Below are 20,530 nucleotides of genomic sequence, written 5' to 3' on the forward strand. Positions count from 1 at the left end.
AACAGAAAAGAAATGCCATTTGACACCTAATCACATCTGTGGCCGTTGTTTTAATTTTTCTTTATAATCCTTAGTGAAGTCGTCCCTCAATGTGTTGTGTATAGATTAGTGTGTTTAGTTGTTGTGTTGAAGGCTGTTAATTGGGTGTTTGGGGCTAATAAATAGCTGTAATTAACAGGCATCGTTAGATGAAGTGAAGATGGAAAAGCTGGGGAAAACCAGCCACAGGAAAACAATGAACTACGTTCACCCGGAACTCATATTGTTCAACGGGACATTAAGTTGGTAGCACAATCAGTCTTACTGGGAAAAATAGTGGTTTCCATTTGAAACTGAATTTCCTTCCAGCTTATAAAAAATCTAAACAGATGAAATTCCTTTAAATCTAAATATACAATTATCACTGGTATTTATTGATTTTATAATTGAGTGTATATTTATACACTAATTTAAAGGTCATTTAATTGTTGTTTCACTCAGAGGAAATGAAAAGCACATTTTATATAATAGGTCAAACAGATTTAAATCTCACACTTATGTGAAATCAGTGCTTATGGCAAGTATAGGTTTTTAGTTGATTATTACCCATAGATATGTAATATAAATGCACTAGGCTTTGACGAAAGTGTTCACCATTCAGTGCAGCTTGTGTTCACTTTCTTGCAGTAACAGTAACTATGACGAAAGTAAAACACAGGATATAACATAATATTATGTAAAGCAGATGGCCCTATAAATTTAAAGATAATTTAAACTAAACTAAACTAAATAATTTAAATAAGGATAAACTCTGCTTTAATCCAGTGAGTGACGCGGATTTTTCTTTGTTTTTTTCTAAAACAGCGTCTTTCCTTCCATCATCTCTTTACATTCCTTCACTTTTCACCTTCAGAACTTTGTACATTTGTAGTGATTGGATAAAAGGACTATGTCTGCTGTCTTGACTGATTAAAAACCTATGCTCTCATCATTATGATTTCTTGGTGTCTCATCTTTTCCACAGTTGTCTTATCCCTTTCTTCTTCCTTCTTAGCCTTTCTTAGAGCCCAGACTTGTTGAAGCAAGTAACAGTTGTTTGATGTCTTGCCAATGAAAGAGTAGATGTTAAGCTCATTAAGCGGACCCACCCCCCACCCCCAACCCCCAAATAAAAACCATAATGGCTTTTTTAGTTTTTTGGACTAAAGAATCTTATTTATTTTTTATTTTTTTAATGCTATTATTCCGTGCCTGCAAATAAAATAAATAGACTAAGGTATGGCTCAAACCTTTTCTTCACACCCATTCAGTTGGTTCCTCTTCGATTACACTAATAGTGCCAGTTTAACTATAGAAAATCAATCCTCTAATAATTGCATTTTTATTGCAGTATATATTAGTGGCATTTAGGTAAAAGTGAGAGTATGGACTGAACACAATGCAGCTCTGTTTCACTTGCAAGTAATAATTTGATCACTGAATAAATCTTTAGTACTAAATAAATTCTGTAGCCTCTAATGTAATTTACACCACCAAGAGAGCATTAGCTTAGAGCCTATAAGTAATGTCATAAGCAACTACCAGAAGCTTAGCAGACCCACAGACCCATTAAAATGGGCCTCTGTTTTTCTCGGTGCCTCTATCTCTCTTTTTGCTCTGTGTCTCTATCATCTGTACGTTTGTCATATTGTTAAAAGAAGTCCACCTTTCGAAGGAAGCTCCAGTGCCCTGAGGGCTTGTCAGACAACTTGATGACATGATGCTTCTGTTGAAAGAAAGCAGGGAGGATCAAATGCTCAATGGACACCGGTGTGTGTGTGTTTCTCAAATGTACTGTCTTATTTGAAGTCTTGTCAAGTGATGGATTGAATGTTCCAAAATGTATAGAGCCCTTGAGATAAGGAATCACCTGGTATATTCACTCGGAGAATTAGCTGATTTGGCGGCTTAGGTAGATTGTTTGATCAGTAGGTTGGTCTTTGATTTGTGCTATCAAAAGGTTTTTTTTTTTAGCTCTCTTAGATCTGCAGATACATTGTATGTTGTTTACATTGTTACGCAGAAGAGAAAAAGAGTAAAGTAAGAAAAGGCAGAAAATGACTAAGCCTTACTTTGAACATTATATATCGTTAATAAGAAAATAATTAAAAGACATTGGGAAAAAAACTATTGTTTATTACGAATCACCTGTACAGTACACACAGTACATTATGTGGATTCATATTAGTTCATGTCTAATCTGCAGCACATGTTCCTATGATAATGATGACTACTTGCCCCCTGTTTTGTTTATGGGTCGCAGCTGTAACATTGTCAAATCTGTCTGTATTCTAGTTTTTAGCATTGACCTCAATTTCCATGTATAACAATCATTTATGAATACATTCAGTGTCTACACAGCTTATGGGGATGTGTGTTTGAGAGAGTTGGTGACTCATTTGCCAACAAGGTGCAGAAAATACAAGGAAGTAAAATAAAAAAGAAAAGACAAACAGATGTTGCAGTTCTTGTAGAAGCATGCCTGCATAGAGTGACAGAATATAAACGAGATGGAAATGAAGATAAAGACTAGTCACAGTCATCTCCTCTCATGCAGCAGTGATGTGGTACCTTAAGGGCAATATTTTCCAGGAACTCTAGCATAAACAAATTATCCCTACAACTCTTTGTGTGTGCATATCTGGAGATATAAAACCCCAATTCAGAAAAAGTTGGGTCAATGTGTAAAACACAAAAACAAATTGCAAGGATTTGCAAATCTCATCAACCCATATTCACAATAGAACATAAACAATATATCACACATTGAAACATTTTACTATTTCATTAAAAAATATTAGCTCAATTTGAATTTGATGGCAACACAACTTTAAAATGTTTGAACAGGGAGATGTTTACAATTGTATAGCATCCCCTCTTCTTTTAACAACTGTGTGTAAACACCTGGGAAGCGAGGAGACCAGTTGCTGGAGTTTAGTATAGGATTGTTGTACCATTCTTGTCTGAATTCTAGCTGCAGTCCTGGGCCGTTGTTCCCAGAATTTTCGTTTTAGGATGTGCCAAATATTATCTATATGTGAAAGGTCTGGATTGCAGGTAGGTCAGTTCAGTTACTCTTCATCATTGATGGTGTTGCTGCCTTCAAATTCTAAATATGGTAATATTTTTATGTTTCAACACTGGGGTTGTTCTATACATATTTTATTCTGTTTTTTTCAAATATTATTCCTGATATGCTTTTGACACTAAGGCATACCTTTCCATCTGCAGGTGTGTGAGTACAGTGCATTTAAGTGTTGTACTCTGAGGCATTGTGTTCACAGTAATTGCAAGGCCACTGTGTAATCACATTGTTTGGTGAGTGCTTTGTTCATCGGGACAACACATGTTGTGACAACAAGCCTTCAAGCTACCACTGAGCTAAGACACAACCAGTGCATTTATGCCCCTGTGGCATCAACAGTGTATTCTTTAGGATAACTGTGTTTACTCTGATTAGCGTATAAACTTTTAAACCTGTGGCAGTAGCTATATGAGAATTTAGAGAAGAGTTAAGGACATAAGATTGTTTACTAACTGTGGGGTAAATTTTCCGTTGTGTGTGGCTTATGTTATTTGATAGATAATATAAATGTAATAAAACATTAACGGAGGTGCAAACTATGCTTTGAGGTTTTTATTGGGTCCAGTTGGTGCATAATGCATATAAAATGTAATTTAAAAAAAGTTTCTTTTAACCTAAGCTGTGTTGATGATGGACTATTACAGAGTATTAGAGTAGGTAGTTTCTAAATGTTTGTTTTAAGGTTCTAGAATAAAATCACTTAGCATTAGCTTGCTTGAACAATATGTGATATGATAACTTATTTAATGAGTTATACATATAGCATAACAGTGATAACACAAGTTCTTTGTGTATCCATTGTACCTTATGTGATTAAATATGATGCACATTTTTTTAGAATCCATGTTTTATCTTTATATGAAGAAAAAGCCCTCAGTATAATAGTATTACACAGACAAAGCATATAGAATGACAAAGTAGTGATGCAGCTATTAATTATTTTAGTAATTGAGTATTCTTGATAATTTGATCAATTGTACTGGGGGCTCGGAGGATAAAGTCTGGATTGTGTCAGCATTGTCTCACTCTGGCATTTGCTTTCACACATGCACCCCCCCCTCAGGATAGTCAGGATAATGTCCGAATTCCAGTGCATTTCTAAAAGGGGCTTAGAGCACAAATACAGTAATTAATCAAGTTACCACGGCTGTGTATCAAAAGCACGCATCTCCTCTCATTGAAGAGAGACACATGGATTCTGTTGCAGTTTGAAAGTTACAACAACTTAATAAGTCAAAGCAGCAGAGCCAAAGTCTGAATTTGTTTGGTCAGAGTAATGTTCAAAACTGTCACAAGTGAAGGAGTTGGCTGATATTTCGCAAAGATCAGCTTCTGTGCACTGCGACCCAATGTAACCTCTGACCATCACAATAATAACATGGTTCACTGGTTTACAAACTAACTACAGCATATTATTATCTGCAGTTATTTTCTTAAGCAAAACTTTACTAATTTAGGGATATCATAACAATCATATTGATTTATATGATTTATAACTAATTAACTAATAACTAACACTAACTTACATTAATGTTAACTTGTGTTGGTCGTCTTTGGTTCACTCTGTGGACCGGCTGTTTTCTGCTGAGATGCTGAAGCATTGAAGTGATTTTGCAGGTCAATTTTTCAGTTTAGCAAATTTGCAGTTTTTGTTTTTCAGCTTGAAGTAGTATCTGATTTTGGACGCTTTCTATCATTCATGCTGGCCTGTCCCTTCTCTTTGCCCTTACTTTATCATTTACACAGTGTGTTGTGCAACTCTACTAATAGTTATACATATTATTATTACATTTATACATAATGAATTATTGTATATAACAATCAGCTACAATATTACTACTGGTGAACTTAATAATGTCATTAAGAACAAGGGTCAGCATAGCCACTCTGAACTGTCTTTAGCTACACAGCCCCACACACAGTACTCCACTAAGAAAGAAATTAATTTAAACAAAACTGATTATAATAATTATGGTAAAACATGTACAGTAATTAATAAAAGTATTAATTTATTACAACTATATCACGTATTTATATTCAAACCATCAGATGATCTTAATGTTGTGGCTAATTTGTGTATAGTATATTTACTCTGCTTTCTCAAACAGATTTGGAACAACAGGCGTATAGGCCGTTTAGACTGAAAACCAGAGCATACATGCAACCAACGCCTCAAATCTACACACACATCTTCAGGCAGTCAAATATATTGTTAGTGGTAATGGTCCCAAAGTCACACAGCATAGTCACATATTTGAACAGAAGCTCTTATTGTTGTCACTGACTGCATATAAATTTGTACATACATGTTACAGGGAAATTTGTTTCTCTGCATTTAATACATCCATCAGGGATGTGCAGTGGGCAGCCACAGGCGAGGCCGGGAGGCTAGCGCGGAGTATATCGCTCAAGGACACACCTTTATTTATGAGCCTATGCAGAGTCACATTTATAATTGTGTACACAGAAAGACATAGATCGGTATAATGCATATTCAAACAGTGCTGAAGCCATTTAGATCAGCCCCTCATTTGCATTTGTGCCATTACCCTTCAATCAAGCCAGCTCTGCCTGCCAGCACGCCTCCTGCATCATCCACCAAACACCACTTGAAGCTAGATGTGCATTTAGTATGCCATACTGTATATCTTTGCAGAAAATTCACATGTTCATTGACTTCTTTCTTTACACTTGAATGACTGTATCACGGTCATAAATACCGAACATTGATTCCATTGAATATGTACTCCAGTCATTTTTTAAATTATATTACAGTGCTGTTAGTCCACATGTCTTAGTCAGTGTTAAAGCCCATCAAGACCCTGCACTCACAAAAACACTTTCACTATAACCATTAAAAGTCACAATTGATAGTTTCAGTAAATCTTGCATGCTTATTTGAAGTGGTTTAATAGGAGCAGTAAGTTATGTATCCTGGTCTTTAGCTACATGTGAACTTGTGGTTGATGACTGCTCCTTTGAATGGCACAGATGTGTTAGCAGCCTAGCCCCTCAAAGCTCTGACTGATTACTAACTATTCCCTTTGATTACTGTTCATTATGTCGGAGTGTGTGTGTGTGTGTGTGTGTACACACTAAGTCAGTTCAATCTGATCCCCCTGCCATAAATCAGACAACACTATTGAAGTGCTAATATTGCCCCTTTTGTGATTGAAAGCCATTTGCTCATTCAAGTCTCATCTTGCTGAAGTCAGTCAGACTCTTACTGATGAGGATTCTGACTTATCTGTTTTTTCTTTTACTTTTTAGAAATTTAAATGATTCTCTATCTTGTGTTTTCATTTATGTTGAAAAATACTGAAAGTAAAAGGAAAGGACAAAAAAAACAGTTCAGTGAGATAAAGCACTTGATAAAGACCTGTAATACTCTGACGACTGGAGATTTGAAAGCATTAATTAGAAAAATTTGTTGATTTCTGATTATTTAACCTGACTAAAAAAATTTTACAAAAATGTGTAATTCTTGCCCCTTTGTATTTGGAATACTATACAGTAATAATAAGTAGTAAAAAAAGTAGCAAAGGTTATTGTGTCAATATTATAAGAAGCCTGGTAAAAGGTGGCCAGAAACACATAATGTGAAAACCAAACACTAATAACTACCATAATTACCTAAAATCCTTCCTGGTTCCTAGTTTCTTTCTATTGTGAACCAGAGTTGTAAAATGTAGATCTATATGTTTCTCTTTTACCTGATGGTAATATCAGTAGTGATAAAGATTAGCTAAGCTACATGACAGCTCCTCAGAAGTGCAGCCATCTTAAACTATGGTTGCTATATAGGTCATAAGTCCTCCCTCCTCTGTTATAAAAGTTGTTATAACATGCTGAGTAAAGTTCCCACAGCCATTTTTCTGATACGTTTTCTGCAGAATCAGTTCAGAATACAATGGTTGCAATAAATAAATGCATCAAAGTAATCAAATTAGCTCTTCAAATGTGACTTTTTACATCACCTACTGTTTCAGTAAAAGCTGTTAACTATGCCAAGACACAGTTTTTTATGTCACCAAATAACTACTCAAAAAAACAAATAAAAAAGAGCATCCACTCATATGGATTAGGCAGAATTTGTGTGACCTATACTGCAACTGTGGTTTAAGATTCCCTTCTGGAAAGCTGTCATGTCGTCTGTCTTCATCAAAAGTGGAGATCATCAAAAGTTTTATTACTGAGCTGTAGATTGCAATATTTTTATCCTTAATTTATAACTACTTAAATTACTACCTGAATGTAGTATCAGTTTCTTTATTTGAATGTTGTTGTGCTAAATATTAGACCACAATTAGACTGAGGACCAGAAAATGTACATATACAAAATGTGGATTCTGGAGCCTTTTCAAATTTTTACTTGGAAATCCTGTATAATCAGTTACATTGAGTGACCGCTGAATTATTTTGTCTCCTGTCTTCATGGTAGAAACAAACGATTCTCTGGTTATAATCCGTTTTCCAATAAACAATCACAACAATCATGGGCGACTGTGGCACAGGAAGGTAGAGCGGTTGTCTACCAATCTCACAGTTGTTGGTTCAATCCCCGGCTCCTCCGGTCACATGTCGAAGTGTCCTTGAGCAAGACACTGAACCCCAACTTAGTTGCTCCCGGTGAGTGTTGGCCAGCTGCATAGCAGCTCCCCCATCGGTGTATGAGTGTGTGTGTGATTGTGAGTGTGAATGGGTAAAAAAGAAGCAGTGTAAAGCGCTTTGAGTGCCAATAGGTAGAAAAGCGCTATATAAGTGCAGACCATTTACCATTTAACAATCCCTTTTTATTTGGATTTGGACAATTGCTAAAGGTCCAAAAAATGAAGGAGATGGAGATGGAATGTGTATTGAAGGTCAGCTTTGAACCCAAATCAGGCATTAGGAGTTCATGGTCCTCGCCTTATCCCACAGAGTCACCACGATGGCCTTGATGCTTGTCTCTTTTGTTATTTATTTATAATGTTTTATTTTTTCGTATTTCTTATCAAAACACATACTTATATTTCTGCTATTCTAATGGGATGACTGCAGGGCTAGCCTTGAACAGCAATCAGACATGTTCGGTAGATAGGCTTTCCTATGCATGTATTATTTGTTGTGTCTACAGGTTGAGCCTCCAGTGATAATTATAATCATAACTGCTATTGCCAAGGCATTAGTATTAGCTGCAATTATTCATGAATGTAGTTGTATAGATGTGTGCATCACACATATATTTTCTTCTTCATCTCTTAGACTCTTTCTTTGTGTTACACACATGTATTACACACACTGAGTCCTCAGGGCTGACAGGGACCTAACAGGCAATGAGTCTGACAATCACATCCGACCTCTTATTGATGCTGCAGTTGCATACACATACAATTTCAGACTTCATAAATGCTATATTGCCAATGGCATTGCCTCCCGCACACAGACACACAAACAAACGCCCGAGCAGAGGAATAAATAAAGAGTATAGAAATTTCAATCACTGTTACTGCATGAAATATTAAGTGAATCCCAACCAGTCCTGCAGAGAAAAGAAAGATGTGATCATTGTTTAACAGTGTGAAACCTGGTATCTGAATAATAAGTGGTTTATGCCAAAGGGTATTTGTTACATGGTCTGTCAGGAAGTTTGCTCTACACTTATTTTTTGTTGTTGTTGTTGTTTTTCTCCTTTCCCTTTCAGACCACGACAGATATCTATGTGGTGATATTACAAGTCTTAAGCATTTTTCAAGTCTCCCCTATTCTCCACTAGTGTAGCATTGTGTGTGATCACCCATATAGTATGTTCCTCAATTAAAGCAAAATGTGACTATAACCATTAACATGTCATACATGATGCACGAGAACTTGACTTGAGTCCAAATCAAGTTGCAAATACTTCCAGTATTAGTTGGTCTAACAAAAAAATATACTTCTACTACTACATCTTGGGGCAGCTAATGTTGTAAGAAGTTCAACAATCAGTACATTTAGCAAAAAAAAGGAAAGGCTGAACAAAAGAAAAGGTCATGTCACGGAGCAATGCCTCCTCGCACCCAAAGTCCAACTAAAACTGAAACTAACATAAAGCAGTCTTTAGAAAATTTAAGTCACTTTCCACTGCTGATTCGCATCGAAGGAGCTCCAGTCATACACACACACAGCGAAAGCAAACAAAATACAATAAATCTGAGATAAAGGACAAATCAGATAACTGATTTGCTGCATGTATATGTAATCAGTTTTTTTTTATGGGCGTGTAAACTTGTTCCCCAATTACCCAATGAATCCTGGTTTCTCTGAGTAGCCTGGTTATTTAAGGGCATGTAAACGCAGTCATTGAAAACCCACACTGGCATGGTACCTTTTACGCAGAGTGGCAGAGCAGCTTATTGGTGCAGTAAACCTTCCTCAAATGGGCAGTATGAAAAAGGGCTAATATAAAAGAGATGAGATGTGAGTGAATTTATAAGTGAGTGTAACAAGTCCAACCCCAGCTTTATTCAGCAGTCTGCCTACACATCTTTTATATAGTAATAGAACCAGTCAATGTAATTCTTTGATAGTACTTTCTCGATGATACCTATATTTGATTTAAGGCCTACTATAGCCACATTTATGTGTTTTTGGTGTTTGCTGGATTTTGCTTACTGGTGTTTCTGAGCCTTTCATTACACATTTTCTACCATGTCCCTGTTTTGATGTGATTCCTTTTGGCACCTGATACACTGAACAGCCTACAGGCTACTGTCACAGACCGGTATGTGTGTGTTTGTGTGAAAGAGACATCCGTCTATCTATTAGACAAACTGGATCTGTCACTCGGGTGGCACTCTTGACAGTCTCTCCTGTTGCTTAGCTGAAATTAATGAGGCGTGTTCATTGTGATTTGCCTAGATTTTAGTGTTGGTGTGTGCATATGTAGCTTCGGTAGAAAGTGGTCTCTTCACTGATAGGTCTGTGAATTACAGTGATGTAATTTCATGGAAGTTAAATAATTTCTTTAGAGACTTATAATTCAAAAATGGTCAAACTGACTATACTGTGCTAAAAAAATACAGAAAAATAACTTAAACCGGAGAAGAAAAGAAAAAACATTATTATAATTTCTTTTGTATTGCATACTGTATTTTGAAGTAATTTGAACATGGTTTAGAATTGGTCAACACAGCTGGCAGTCAAGAAGAAGTTTACTAAACTAAACAGAATTTAAAAAAAAAAAACTGAGATTTCTGTGGCAACTGAAGTCCGGATTGTAATCACCTTAACCTTTGCCATTCTTTCTTCCAGCTTCTATGAAACTTCTCAAAAGTCCTCGTTTGATCCAGTAGGTTTTGTGACCTCAGCGTTCTTAAAAACCAAGCACAGCATTTTGTTTGATTTGAGGATGGGGAGAGTACTATCCCTCATTCTAGGAGTCTGTCTCGTAGGTGCAGTGTGCTTGAGTCCAGTGCACAATTGTTTGATTTTTTTTTGTTGGCATCGTTTACGTGCAGTATCACAAGTAAGCTAGACAGGCCTATATTGTCTTCCTATTTCCCACTTATTCTGCTTTAAGTATTTTGTGCACTTGTTTTTCTTTCTTCTAAAAACTCTCTGAAAAGCTCAACTTCTCCTTACTCTCTTGGAATCAGCAGTAAACCCATATTTAAGTGTAACAAGTTTCTTATTTGTGTGTGCGTGCGTGTGTGTGTGTGTGTGTGTGTATGAGTAAGGGAGGCATAGTCTAGTGATTTTTGGGAAGACCAGAGGGGGTTTGTAGATTTGATGCAGGTGCACACGGTTCTGTTCTGGAAAAAAGAAACTCACACTTCACCAGCCCTGTTCACAGAGAGAGGAAGTCAGGGTGGTTACAAGAGCCAAGAATGCATTAGAAGTGTGGTTAAAAGCCTGGCACATGCACACACATACATCTAGAAAGGCTTCAGCCCAGTGTGTATTTGGAGGGTTTATTTGAACAATTGCAATTAAACCAGCCTGAACAGTATAGTGATGTGTCAGAGTCGGGGTCTGGAGGTGTGATGCTTTGTCTTTGTTTTCATATTACTCTGTTTCTTAGTGTGTTACCTTTTAACATGACAATAAAGTCCGATTTTTGTCAGCCTGGCCTCACATTTCGGCCGTCTTTCTCAGTCTCTCTCACCCTGTCGTTTGTTTATTCTTCCTTTTTCTCTGTCTACACACAGGAAACAAGTCTGAATTAAAGCCAGAGACGATATGTTGCCTCATTTATCTTCTTCTGTCACCACATCATTATGCTTCATCATTATTTATCTCCTCACTGTTCATCATCCATCTGTTGTAATCCTTCCATGCAGTGCTTATTTTCAAGGTGTCCAACTTGTCCAAGTCAAAATTCCACTGTATTCTACTTCTCTTTATATTCCCAAATTCTTCTAATTGTTACTGTGGCAAACAAGGATTTAATGTTTCAGTGATCATAGCCAGGGCATTGATGGTTTTTATTGCTGATGACTGCATCCTTTGAGGTTCTATGAAGTAATGATGAGGTGGTTGTTCACCTTTGAATAGTTGTGAAAGCAGTGTTTTTATTGACTGAGAAAATCATAGAGGAATGAGACAAAGTTGAGTAACCAAGGCACAGGACATTATGTTAAATGTTAAGCACCACAAAAACAGGGAGAACAAAAATAATGCCCCCTCTATAATCACCAAGACTGTTTTTTTTTTTTTCCCCAGTGGCTTTAGAATTACATCGATGAAGGTAATGTAATTTGTGATATTTATATAGAACAGTAAAGACAATTTAGAACTGTTCTTCTCGCTACAGCAACTCCTTTTTTCCATACTTTACTTTCTTTCTAACCAATTATTTCTCAGTGTGATGTTTATTCCTCAAAGGTTTAAGTTATTATTTACATTATTTCTTCTGCTTTGCACTGTACTTTAAAATTTAACCTTGTGTAATCAACAAATACTTAAGATTAATTGGAGTTTGTCTGAGTCATAGCCCTTTTTTGTTTGTTTTATCAACCTTTCGAGAGGTCAGCGACTATTCAAACATCACTACTAATTTGAAATCACTGATTGTTGGAGCCAGTTGTATCACATTGTAAACTCTGGCTGTCAGTAACATAGTTTTCCTGTCTTTTGTGTAGTTTGATTAAAGGTAAATTAGTCTACTAGCTGGCAAAGTATATATCGTCTTACATATTAGAATGTAAACTTTATATTATTATAGTTCGAAAAAGCTAACAGTACTGGGCAGAAAGGTATTTGAATGGGTTTTTAAATTCAGGCAAGTGCAGTGAATGAACAGTTTGTGCACTAAGAACTGGTAGCTGAGGTTGGAAAAGACGAGACTCGGTGGTGTATATTTGAACTGAAAATAATTGACTTGACAAACATTTGAAGAGACAATTCTGGCATTTCAAAAGCTTATGGAATCATTTTTGACAAAATGTTCCAAATTTAATTTATTTATTCTAACCACTTCAACCTCAATGTGTCAAGTCCACAAACTATTTTACCGTAGTTGTGGAATGGGGCCGAGGCGTGATGAAGGTGGTCCCTAGTTAACCCTGTGGCATCACAGCAAGAACGTTTTGGGTTCGAACCTGCCAGCTAGCTCGGGCCTTTCTTTGTGGAGTCTGCATGTTGTCCTCATGCCTGCATGGGTTCCCTCTGGGGACTCCAGTTCCCAAAGACAGGCAGGTTAGGTTAATTGGCCATTTGAAATTGCCTGTAGGTGTAAATGTGAATGCGTGCTTCTTTGTCTCTTTGCTTCACCTCACAATAAGCCCTTTCTATGCAAAAAAAAAAAAAATGCAGCTTGGTTGAGCTAGCCTTTCTTTAAGGTGCCTCTGTCAATTTACACTGAGCTTTAAAAAAATCTCCCTTAAAGGTGCCCCAGTGGTCATTTCAGTACTGGCACGGCAGTATCAGCAGCATGGTGTTATGCATGACAAACAGAGGCAATGACACACCAAACCGATGCTAAAGAACTAGAGGCAACAAAGTCTAACTGCTTTTTTTGCTCACTTTAGCTTTGTCTGGCCCAACAAGTGGCGCTTGAACACACCGCAAAGATGACAGGTAGTGAGCATGTAGCATGGACGTTGTGCACTTGCAAGAGAGGAAGAGAAGGCGGAAGAACTGGTACTGTGTAACAAAACACCATTAGCTTATCATTTTCATCATGCTTTTGTTCACTACAGACTGTTTATCGTTATGTCTACTCAAGGATATGTCTGATAAGAAGTTACTTTTCTTGTGCACCAATTCACTCAGCTGGAGCAGCAATTCGTGTGGTCTCTCTCATCTAAAGAACCGACACTGAGCAATTCTGATTCAACATGTTGAATCATCCCATTGACAGGTGGGACTCACTACAAAGACTAGGTAGATGGACACTCACTGACGGCCTCACTGTTGACTTGGTGCGTTACATCCATAAACGTGCACATCGCTTACAAAACACATAAAAGCAATTAATCCTAATGTGCTTTGTTAGTTTTGCACATTTACTAATTCATTTTGACTCAAATCAAATTAATAAATACAACATGACCATAATTTATTATGGTCACAGTTTCAGTGTTCTTCATCAAGGAAACCCTAATGCTATTAAACCAGCCCAAACAGTGTTGTGATCTGGTTAAACATAATAACACATGACTGGTTGAGCTATGTCACCAAAAACTGACCACATTCTTCAGCTGCCTCCAACCACTTGCACATCGTAACAGTCCCGTACAAGTCTCCCTGTTTTTCTTCCAGCGTAATGTTATGTGATTAACACATTATTTAATTATGAGTCTGTATTATATCATATTGTACATGTAGTTTCTCCTCCAGAAGAGAAGGGGTCTCAGGAAAACTAACCCTAGGAGTTGGTTTAATATTTAAAATATTTTGATTAAATATTTAACAAATGCCACCTATAATCTCCACAGTCTTTGTGGCAAACAATTGAGTCTCTTTTACTAAAAATACATACCCAAACCAACCACTGATTTTCTTCTGCTTTCATGCAGTTGTTTTTCATACAGAGCCTTGAAAGAAATCAGAGCATCTCTCTTTAGCCCTGTTAAATCACTCCCTGCCATGTTCATCTAAAAGGCAACAAAACAGTCCTATGCTGCAACAAGTAATAAAAGAATAGGTGTGTTTGAGTTTGTGTAAGTTGATTTGTTTGGAGTGTGTGTATACATGATATAATGGTAAATGTTTTCAATAATTTGGCAAGGTGAACAAGAAGGTTTTTCAAAAGTGTGTGCATATGTGAGTATGTGTATATCCTGTAGGAATTATAATGAGAGAGCCAAAGGCATTCATGAAGAAATACTAGTGAATGTGTGTCAAACTAAGAGAGAGTGATGCATAAATTTACAGTGAGTGGGGAGTGGAATTTAGCTGTGGAGTGGCATAAACCTGGAATCCAATGGTCAAACACTTGTAAAACTTGTTAAATTGTAGTAATGATGAAAAGCTCTGCAGGGAAAATACTTTAATTTGAATATATAATTTCTGAAACAAACTGCACTATGTGTAGAGCATAGGCTGAACAAAGCAATGTAATGATAAACGGCAAAATGACAAAAACTTAAAGCTAAGGTCTCTTGCAACACCAGTTGTTGGACATCATGCAAAAATTCACTTTAATTTACACTTTATACTTACACTTTACTTTTTAATAGATAGAAGGGTATTTTTGGCGTGATCATTCCATCTTCACTGCAAGAATACATAATGAAATATCGCATAACTGAAAACTGAGTGAACAGCGCATGTAATACAAGGCATTTTCAAAATAGGATAAAGTAGTGTAGTGTGTCCTTAAAGCTACATGATGTGTTTTTGGCACTAAGTGGGCTAATTTGGCTGCTCTTGTATTAAGACGTTGCTTTCAAAGTGCACATTTCTGTAATTTATGTGCAATGCTGTGTTTCTTGTTGTTTAAAAATAGGCTGAATAATTTATTAAATAATTGTAAAAAACAATTATTATTTTATTCCAGCCTTTTCACAGTTGGGTGTAAAAATAACGCAATGCCACAATCTGGCTTCTTTTAAGTCTTTAAGTTGAGCAGTTCAGTTGAGCAGGGAAAAAGCCACAGATATTGACAGATGTTTTAAATGGCATTTGGGTGAATTGTTCGATTATTTGTGATGCAAATGACAATGTTGATCACAATTCAAAGCCACAGTTCTTGCATAATTTTTGTTATGATGAGGATTAATTATCAATTAAACTCCTGGTCCTACAAATCTGCAGTGGATCTGCTACTTATCATGGGATGTTCATCTCTGGATGGTACAATAAATACACATCTCACTGTGCAAAAATGCACAAGCATGGATTGATTGCTTGGTATTCTGTTTTTCAATAGATGGACAAAAAACAAATCTACATGCTTTAACATACACAGATATGCAAGGAAAGACAAACACTCCCAAGCAGAATCCAACATATACTTTACAAACATGTGGTGCATAGACATGTGTGCAGCTAGTCAATGTTTATTTATTAAATTCACAATATTTCCATATAGTATGTTTCAGTGGTGGAGTTTGTTCATGTATAATTATCCTCTTGTTCACATTTCAGTTTAGTTAGTTGTTTAGTTAGATATCTCTTAATCACCATATCAGTGCTCCACATTGATTGTTTAGTCTTGGCCGAGATATTATTTAGCTATTTTTTAGCAGTTTGCAAAACTCTAGACCTGAAACCTGACACCTTAAGAGCCTTTGGTAAGATGGACTATTTTACACATACCCAAATTACTCAAATTCTGTTTTGCACAGTTCTAAATGGCACTGCTAAATATGTTTTCTGTAGGGCTTCATTTTAAAAATATGTGATGAAATGCTTTTTTTCCCCTTGATCCATCTGTCTGGGGAAAATAAGCGTAACTATAAAAACAAATCATAGTACATAGATGAATCTAATTATGGTCATTAGTCAGTGGTTGAGGATTTAGAGAACAATAAAATTAGCAAAAAAGTTCTCAACAGCAACATTTTACCCTTGAATAGATGTGCAACACTGTGAAAATTCATTTTTCATGTGCTCAGGATTTTATGCTCAAAGCAAAGACATTTGTATTCGATCCAACAAAGCAAACAAAAGGCCCAAATCAAATGTTCAACATTCAGTAATAATGTTCAAAGGATGCTTTCTCCACCCTCTTTCTTTCTTAAAATTGCTCCGTTTGCAGGAAACAGTGATTTATTTGGTCTCTTTTTAAGTTTGTCAGCATGCCTGTGCAGGTGTTGGAACACACATGCACGGTAAAATCAGTAAAAAAGAAAGGAGAGAAGGATGAGAAGGAGTTCTAGTGGAAGGAAGAGGGGTGTGAACAACAAAGAGAATGCCCACAGATAGTGAAGAGGGATGGGAGCAAAGGTATAAGGAGGGAAAGGGGGGGCATGAATGAGCACTGAAGACAGGTGTCTGCAAAAATGGAAACACCCTGAGCAATGTGTCAGAGCCAGAAGTTCTGAAGCTCTGACATATCGCTAAGGAAATGATCAGTCAGCACAGTTTCTACAGTACAGGGCTCATCACTGAATTGAAATGCAAAAAACCTGCAAACTGAGCCCACAGGACACTCAACATTTTCTCCTATAAACCCATAAGTCCACGTGGTGGTTTCAGTGTTGTGGTGGACAGATGTCAGAGCACACACTGTTTTCAGCTGACATTAAAGTGTTTTCTGACTGATCAAATTGTAATTGAGTAGACAAACAACACAAAATGTACGGGTAGAAGTTCACAAGATGAAATGTTGGGGCACTGAAGGAGATGCATTAATCCACACAAACATGATATTTTCCATTTGCAGCATATAATAAAATGAGCATGGATCCAACCTTGAAGCCTAGTTAAATATTTGTCCTCAGTGCATTGTCAACATACTGGACCATGGGGCAGAAGAATGTCTCCCTTTCTTTCTAAGTCAATCCTGAGGTGGATTTATTCATGCTTGCAGTACTTTTACAAAGTTTTTTTTCTTTCTCTATCTTTGGAGTCAACAACATTCTTCAATTTAAAAAAAATGCACTTTCTGCCATTATGTCCCATACAAAATTTTCTGATTGGGAGGCTTTGTTGTAGTATTTGATTTTCTGATGCCCTGAATAGACTGTTTTCTATAAGCATTCGAATTGTATCCTGTCTAGCCTTGTATTTTTTTTTCTTCTTTTTATTCATTTTTTTTCTTTTTTTTGTAAGAGCTTGAGTTGAATAGTGCTCACTATCCTCTCAGGCAAAGCGCTAAAACTGAAGTGGCTCGGGAACCTTGAGATTGTAATTAAATGATGAACTTCACTAACACAAAACAGGGAAAAACACATGAAAGAGCCAAACTTTGATTGAATTGGGATCCTTATGAATAGAAGCATACTGTATGACCGCGGCAACTCGCTTGTGTCGAATTTAAAAAACGCTACAGTCGATGTTGAAAAATATCTGCTGTATAAACTACATCAAACTACATTAGGAATGTGTGTCTGCACCTAGAATTAGTAGAATGTGTCTGAGTCAAAGTGAAATGAAACCAGCCATCAAAATAATGTGGTTCTATTGACTGAGTTGAAGCAAAGCCCTCATTATCTAGCTTTGTAATAATAGTACAATAGTAAACATTTTTGAAGTGTGGTTCTTCTAATCTAAGAGTTAAATTTAACATTTTCCAATGTGTTTCCCTTTTCCTGTTAAATTACAGAAGAAAACAAAAATTGATTAAATGCCACAACTCAGTTATTTTTAAGAGAACCATATCCTTCCTGTCACTAAAATGCTTCTATGGCAAGAAAAACGCATAGCTGTACTAATGTATGCAGTGAAGAAACTATGATTACTTTAAAGCTAGAAAAGAAGTTAGAGAAGAGATGTGAGCATTAAAATATACCCAGAGAGAGTAGTCCTGTTGTTTAGCTTTGGCTTTTGGCTCCATCACCATATGGTTCAGACATGGACAATATGATTAAAAATGCATTTGCACTGAAGCGTTTGTGTTTCTAAGTGTTTGTGTGAGCTAATTCAGGTTTATAATTATTTTCTTTACCTCTGTTACTCTCTCTGTGCAGGTAGGGGAGAGGCAACACGTGTTGGTAACAGAAGAATCATTTGATGCCCAGTACTACGTGGCTCACAACAAGTTCTATGAACAGGTAAGATGTTTCTCAAAATACTTGAATAAAGGCCTTCTTTGCACCAGCTCTATAGAACGTTGTGTTGTTATTGCCACTGGACCTTAGCTTTGTTGAAATGTCCTTTTGCTCCACTTTCACCCCAACAATTTCTGTAAAGTAAATCTAATATATTTAAACTGCCTGATACACGTTATACTGATACATTAGTGTCATACAGTGGCATCATTATTGGACTTAGGCATGAAGGAACAGCAGGTAGTGCTGAGATCAACTTAAAAATGTTGTTTCATTTTAATATGTGATACACCGGCCTAATTGTGTAATTGGTGATTACTGACACTGGCTGTTGTGGGTTCCAGGAAGTATCAGGAATATTTGTTGACACACGCATTATATGAATCCTAAAATAGTTTAGTTGGCTTATACACTCTGTCCAACATCAAAAACATACAGTAAAAAAGCTGTAAATTAATCTGCATTTGATGAATTTTTTTTCATGTGTGAAACGAATCCAACTCGTCCTCATTTTCACACTTAGTAAATCAGAGCAGAAGCTTTGCTTTGCATGTCACAGGAGTACTCACAGCAGGTGTCTGAAGCTTAAGCCTGTATTGACTAAAGTAGGTTAGCTGCAATATTACACATACTCACAAATACACACACACACACCCCACGGTGGTCATGAGAGCATTTGGCGGCTGATAGCAGCAGTACTTTTTTTTTTTTTTTACTGTAGTAACATTAAGGTCAGCCCTAAAGACATGAACAGACCATCCTGCGCGCACACACAGCTGTTCACATAAAGACACACACATCCATGTAGCTTCAAAGACCCTGTCTCAACCTGTGAAAATTCACTTTAAAACATCTTCAAATAAATCAATTTCCTCCAGCTTTAACCATCATCAGAAACATGTTTGAAGTTGTGCATTTTATTAGCAGGGAGGGCAGGGCATGGTAATAATTTTTCCTCCCTTCCACTTTCCTCTCCTCCCCTCCTCTCCTCCTCCTGTGCACCTCCTTCTGCAGGCTATAAACTTAAGTTACAAGTGTCACTCGGTTCATATGTGTGTTGTACAAGTACATGCTCCATTATAGATGTGTACATTTGTGCATATGTAGCCCTTTATATCATGTGTGTCAATTGACTGCTATCGTGCAAAGCAAGATGACATTTGATGATTTCGCTACTGCAATTTTTGGGATATTAAATATTTGGCGTGTAATTCTAAATTACACTCTGACATAAAAAAAAAATTTGAAGAATGTGCCAATATGTTCCTGAATGTGCCTAATACATGCAATAGACTAAATGCATTACAGAAGACTGACTCATAGTAAGATGTATTTTGAGAACCTCCCCCAGATTTTTCACTTCATTTTACAGGTTGGCAGCTTATTTTGGACACCTGAACTAAAATGTTAAAAAATCCTCTCTCCTAAACGGTGTTAATCTTTTATGTTGAAACTGTTTTAGAGTGTTGATTTAACTGGATGATAATTTTGTAAGATGCAGTTTGTATTGTTGAACTATAATGTGTTTATACAAAGAGGTGTTTCTGTTATTTAGCCTTCCCTCATTATTATAAATAAGGTGGACAAAGTAAAATACCTGTCAGTATAATGGAATACAATTCAATGATGTGCCAGACTATAACTTCCAGATTGGCCAATCCGTTTAAATCGATGGTTTTCTAGTACAGTTTCATAGGTTTTGTAGGTTGGTGTATCAACTGTCATCTAAGAACCCAGTACTTATGTAAAACACATGAGATCAGGAATTGAAAACAGGAAAAACGAGGGTCAGGAAAGAAGTAAAAAGGGTAGTAGGAGGACAGAAAAGGACAGAACAGAAAGAGGGGGTGGTTGGGTGGATGGAGGGAGCTACAGAGAGTTGTAATTGTGAATAAATGGCCTAGTTTCCCTTTCAGACCATCTCATGGATATCTGTCCTGATGGCTATAATAGGCACCCTACCCACCTGTGTGTGTGTGTGTGTGTGTGTGTGTGTGTGTGTGTGTGTGTGTGTGTGTGTGTGTGTGTGTGTGTGTGTGTGTGTGTGTGTGTGTGTGTGTGTGTGTGTGTGTGTGTGTGTGTGTGTGTGTGTGTGTGTGAAGCTGAGGGAGGGTGGGGTGGGTGGGGGATTCAGTGAAGTCAGACAAGCTCTTTCATCATTTAATCATCCTGTAATGGGCCTCGAATGACCCTCACCTACACACTCTCACACCCCCACCTCCCCCACAGCCCTGCTTTGACTCCCAGCCTGGTTGCTAGTTACACACATACACACACACAGTGGTCAGAGTGTTGAGCAGCAGGTGTG

General features: G+C 36.9%; 1 protein-coding gene across 2 annotated transcripts in view; it reads left to right on the plus strand.

Annotated features, from left to right (window-relative positions):
* Positions 1 to 20,530, plus strand: part of cdkal1 (CDK5 regulatory subunit associated protein 1-like 1) — a 196,009-nt gene that overhangs the window by 157,808 nt on the left and 17,671 nt on the right. For both annotated transcript variants that reach the window (XM_067510364.1, XM_067510365.1), the window contains exon 13: positions 18,142 to 18,225. In XM_067510364.1, coding sequence (XP_067366465.1) covers positions 18,142 to 18,225 — 84 coding nt within the window. The remainder of the gene's footprint in view (positions 1 to 18,141; positions 18,226 to 20,530) is intronic.

The sequence above is a fragment of the Channa argus genome, chromosome 7 (genome assembly GCF_033026475.1).
Source record: "Channa argus isolate prfri chromosome 7, Channa argus male v1.0, whole genome shotgun sequence".
Lineage (NCBI taxonomy): Eukaryota > Metazoa > Chordata > Actinopteri > Anabantiformes > Channidae > Channa > Channa argus.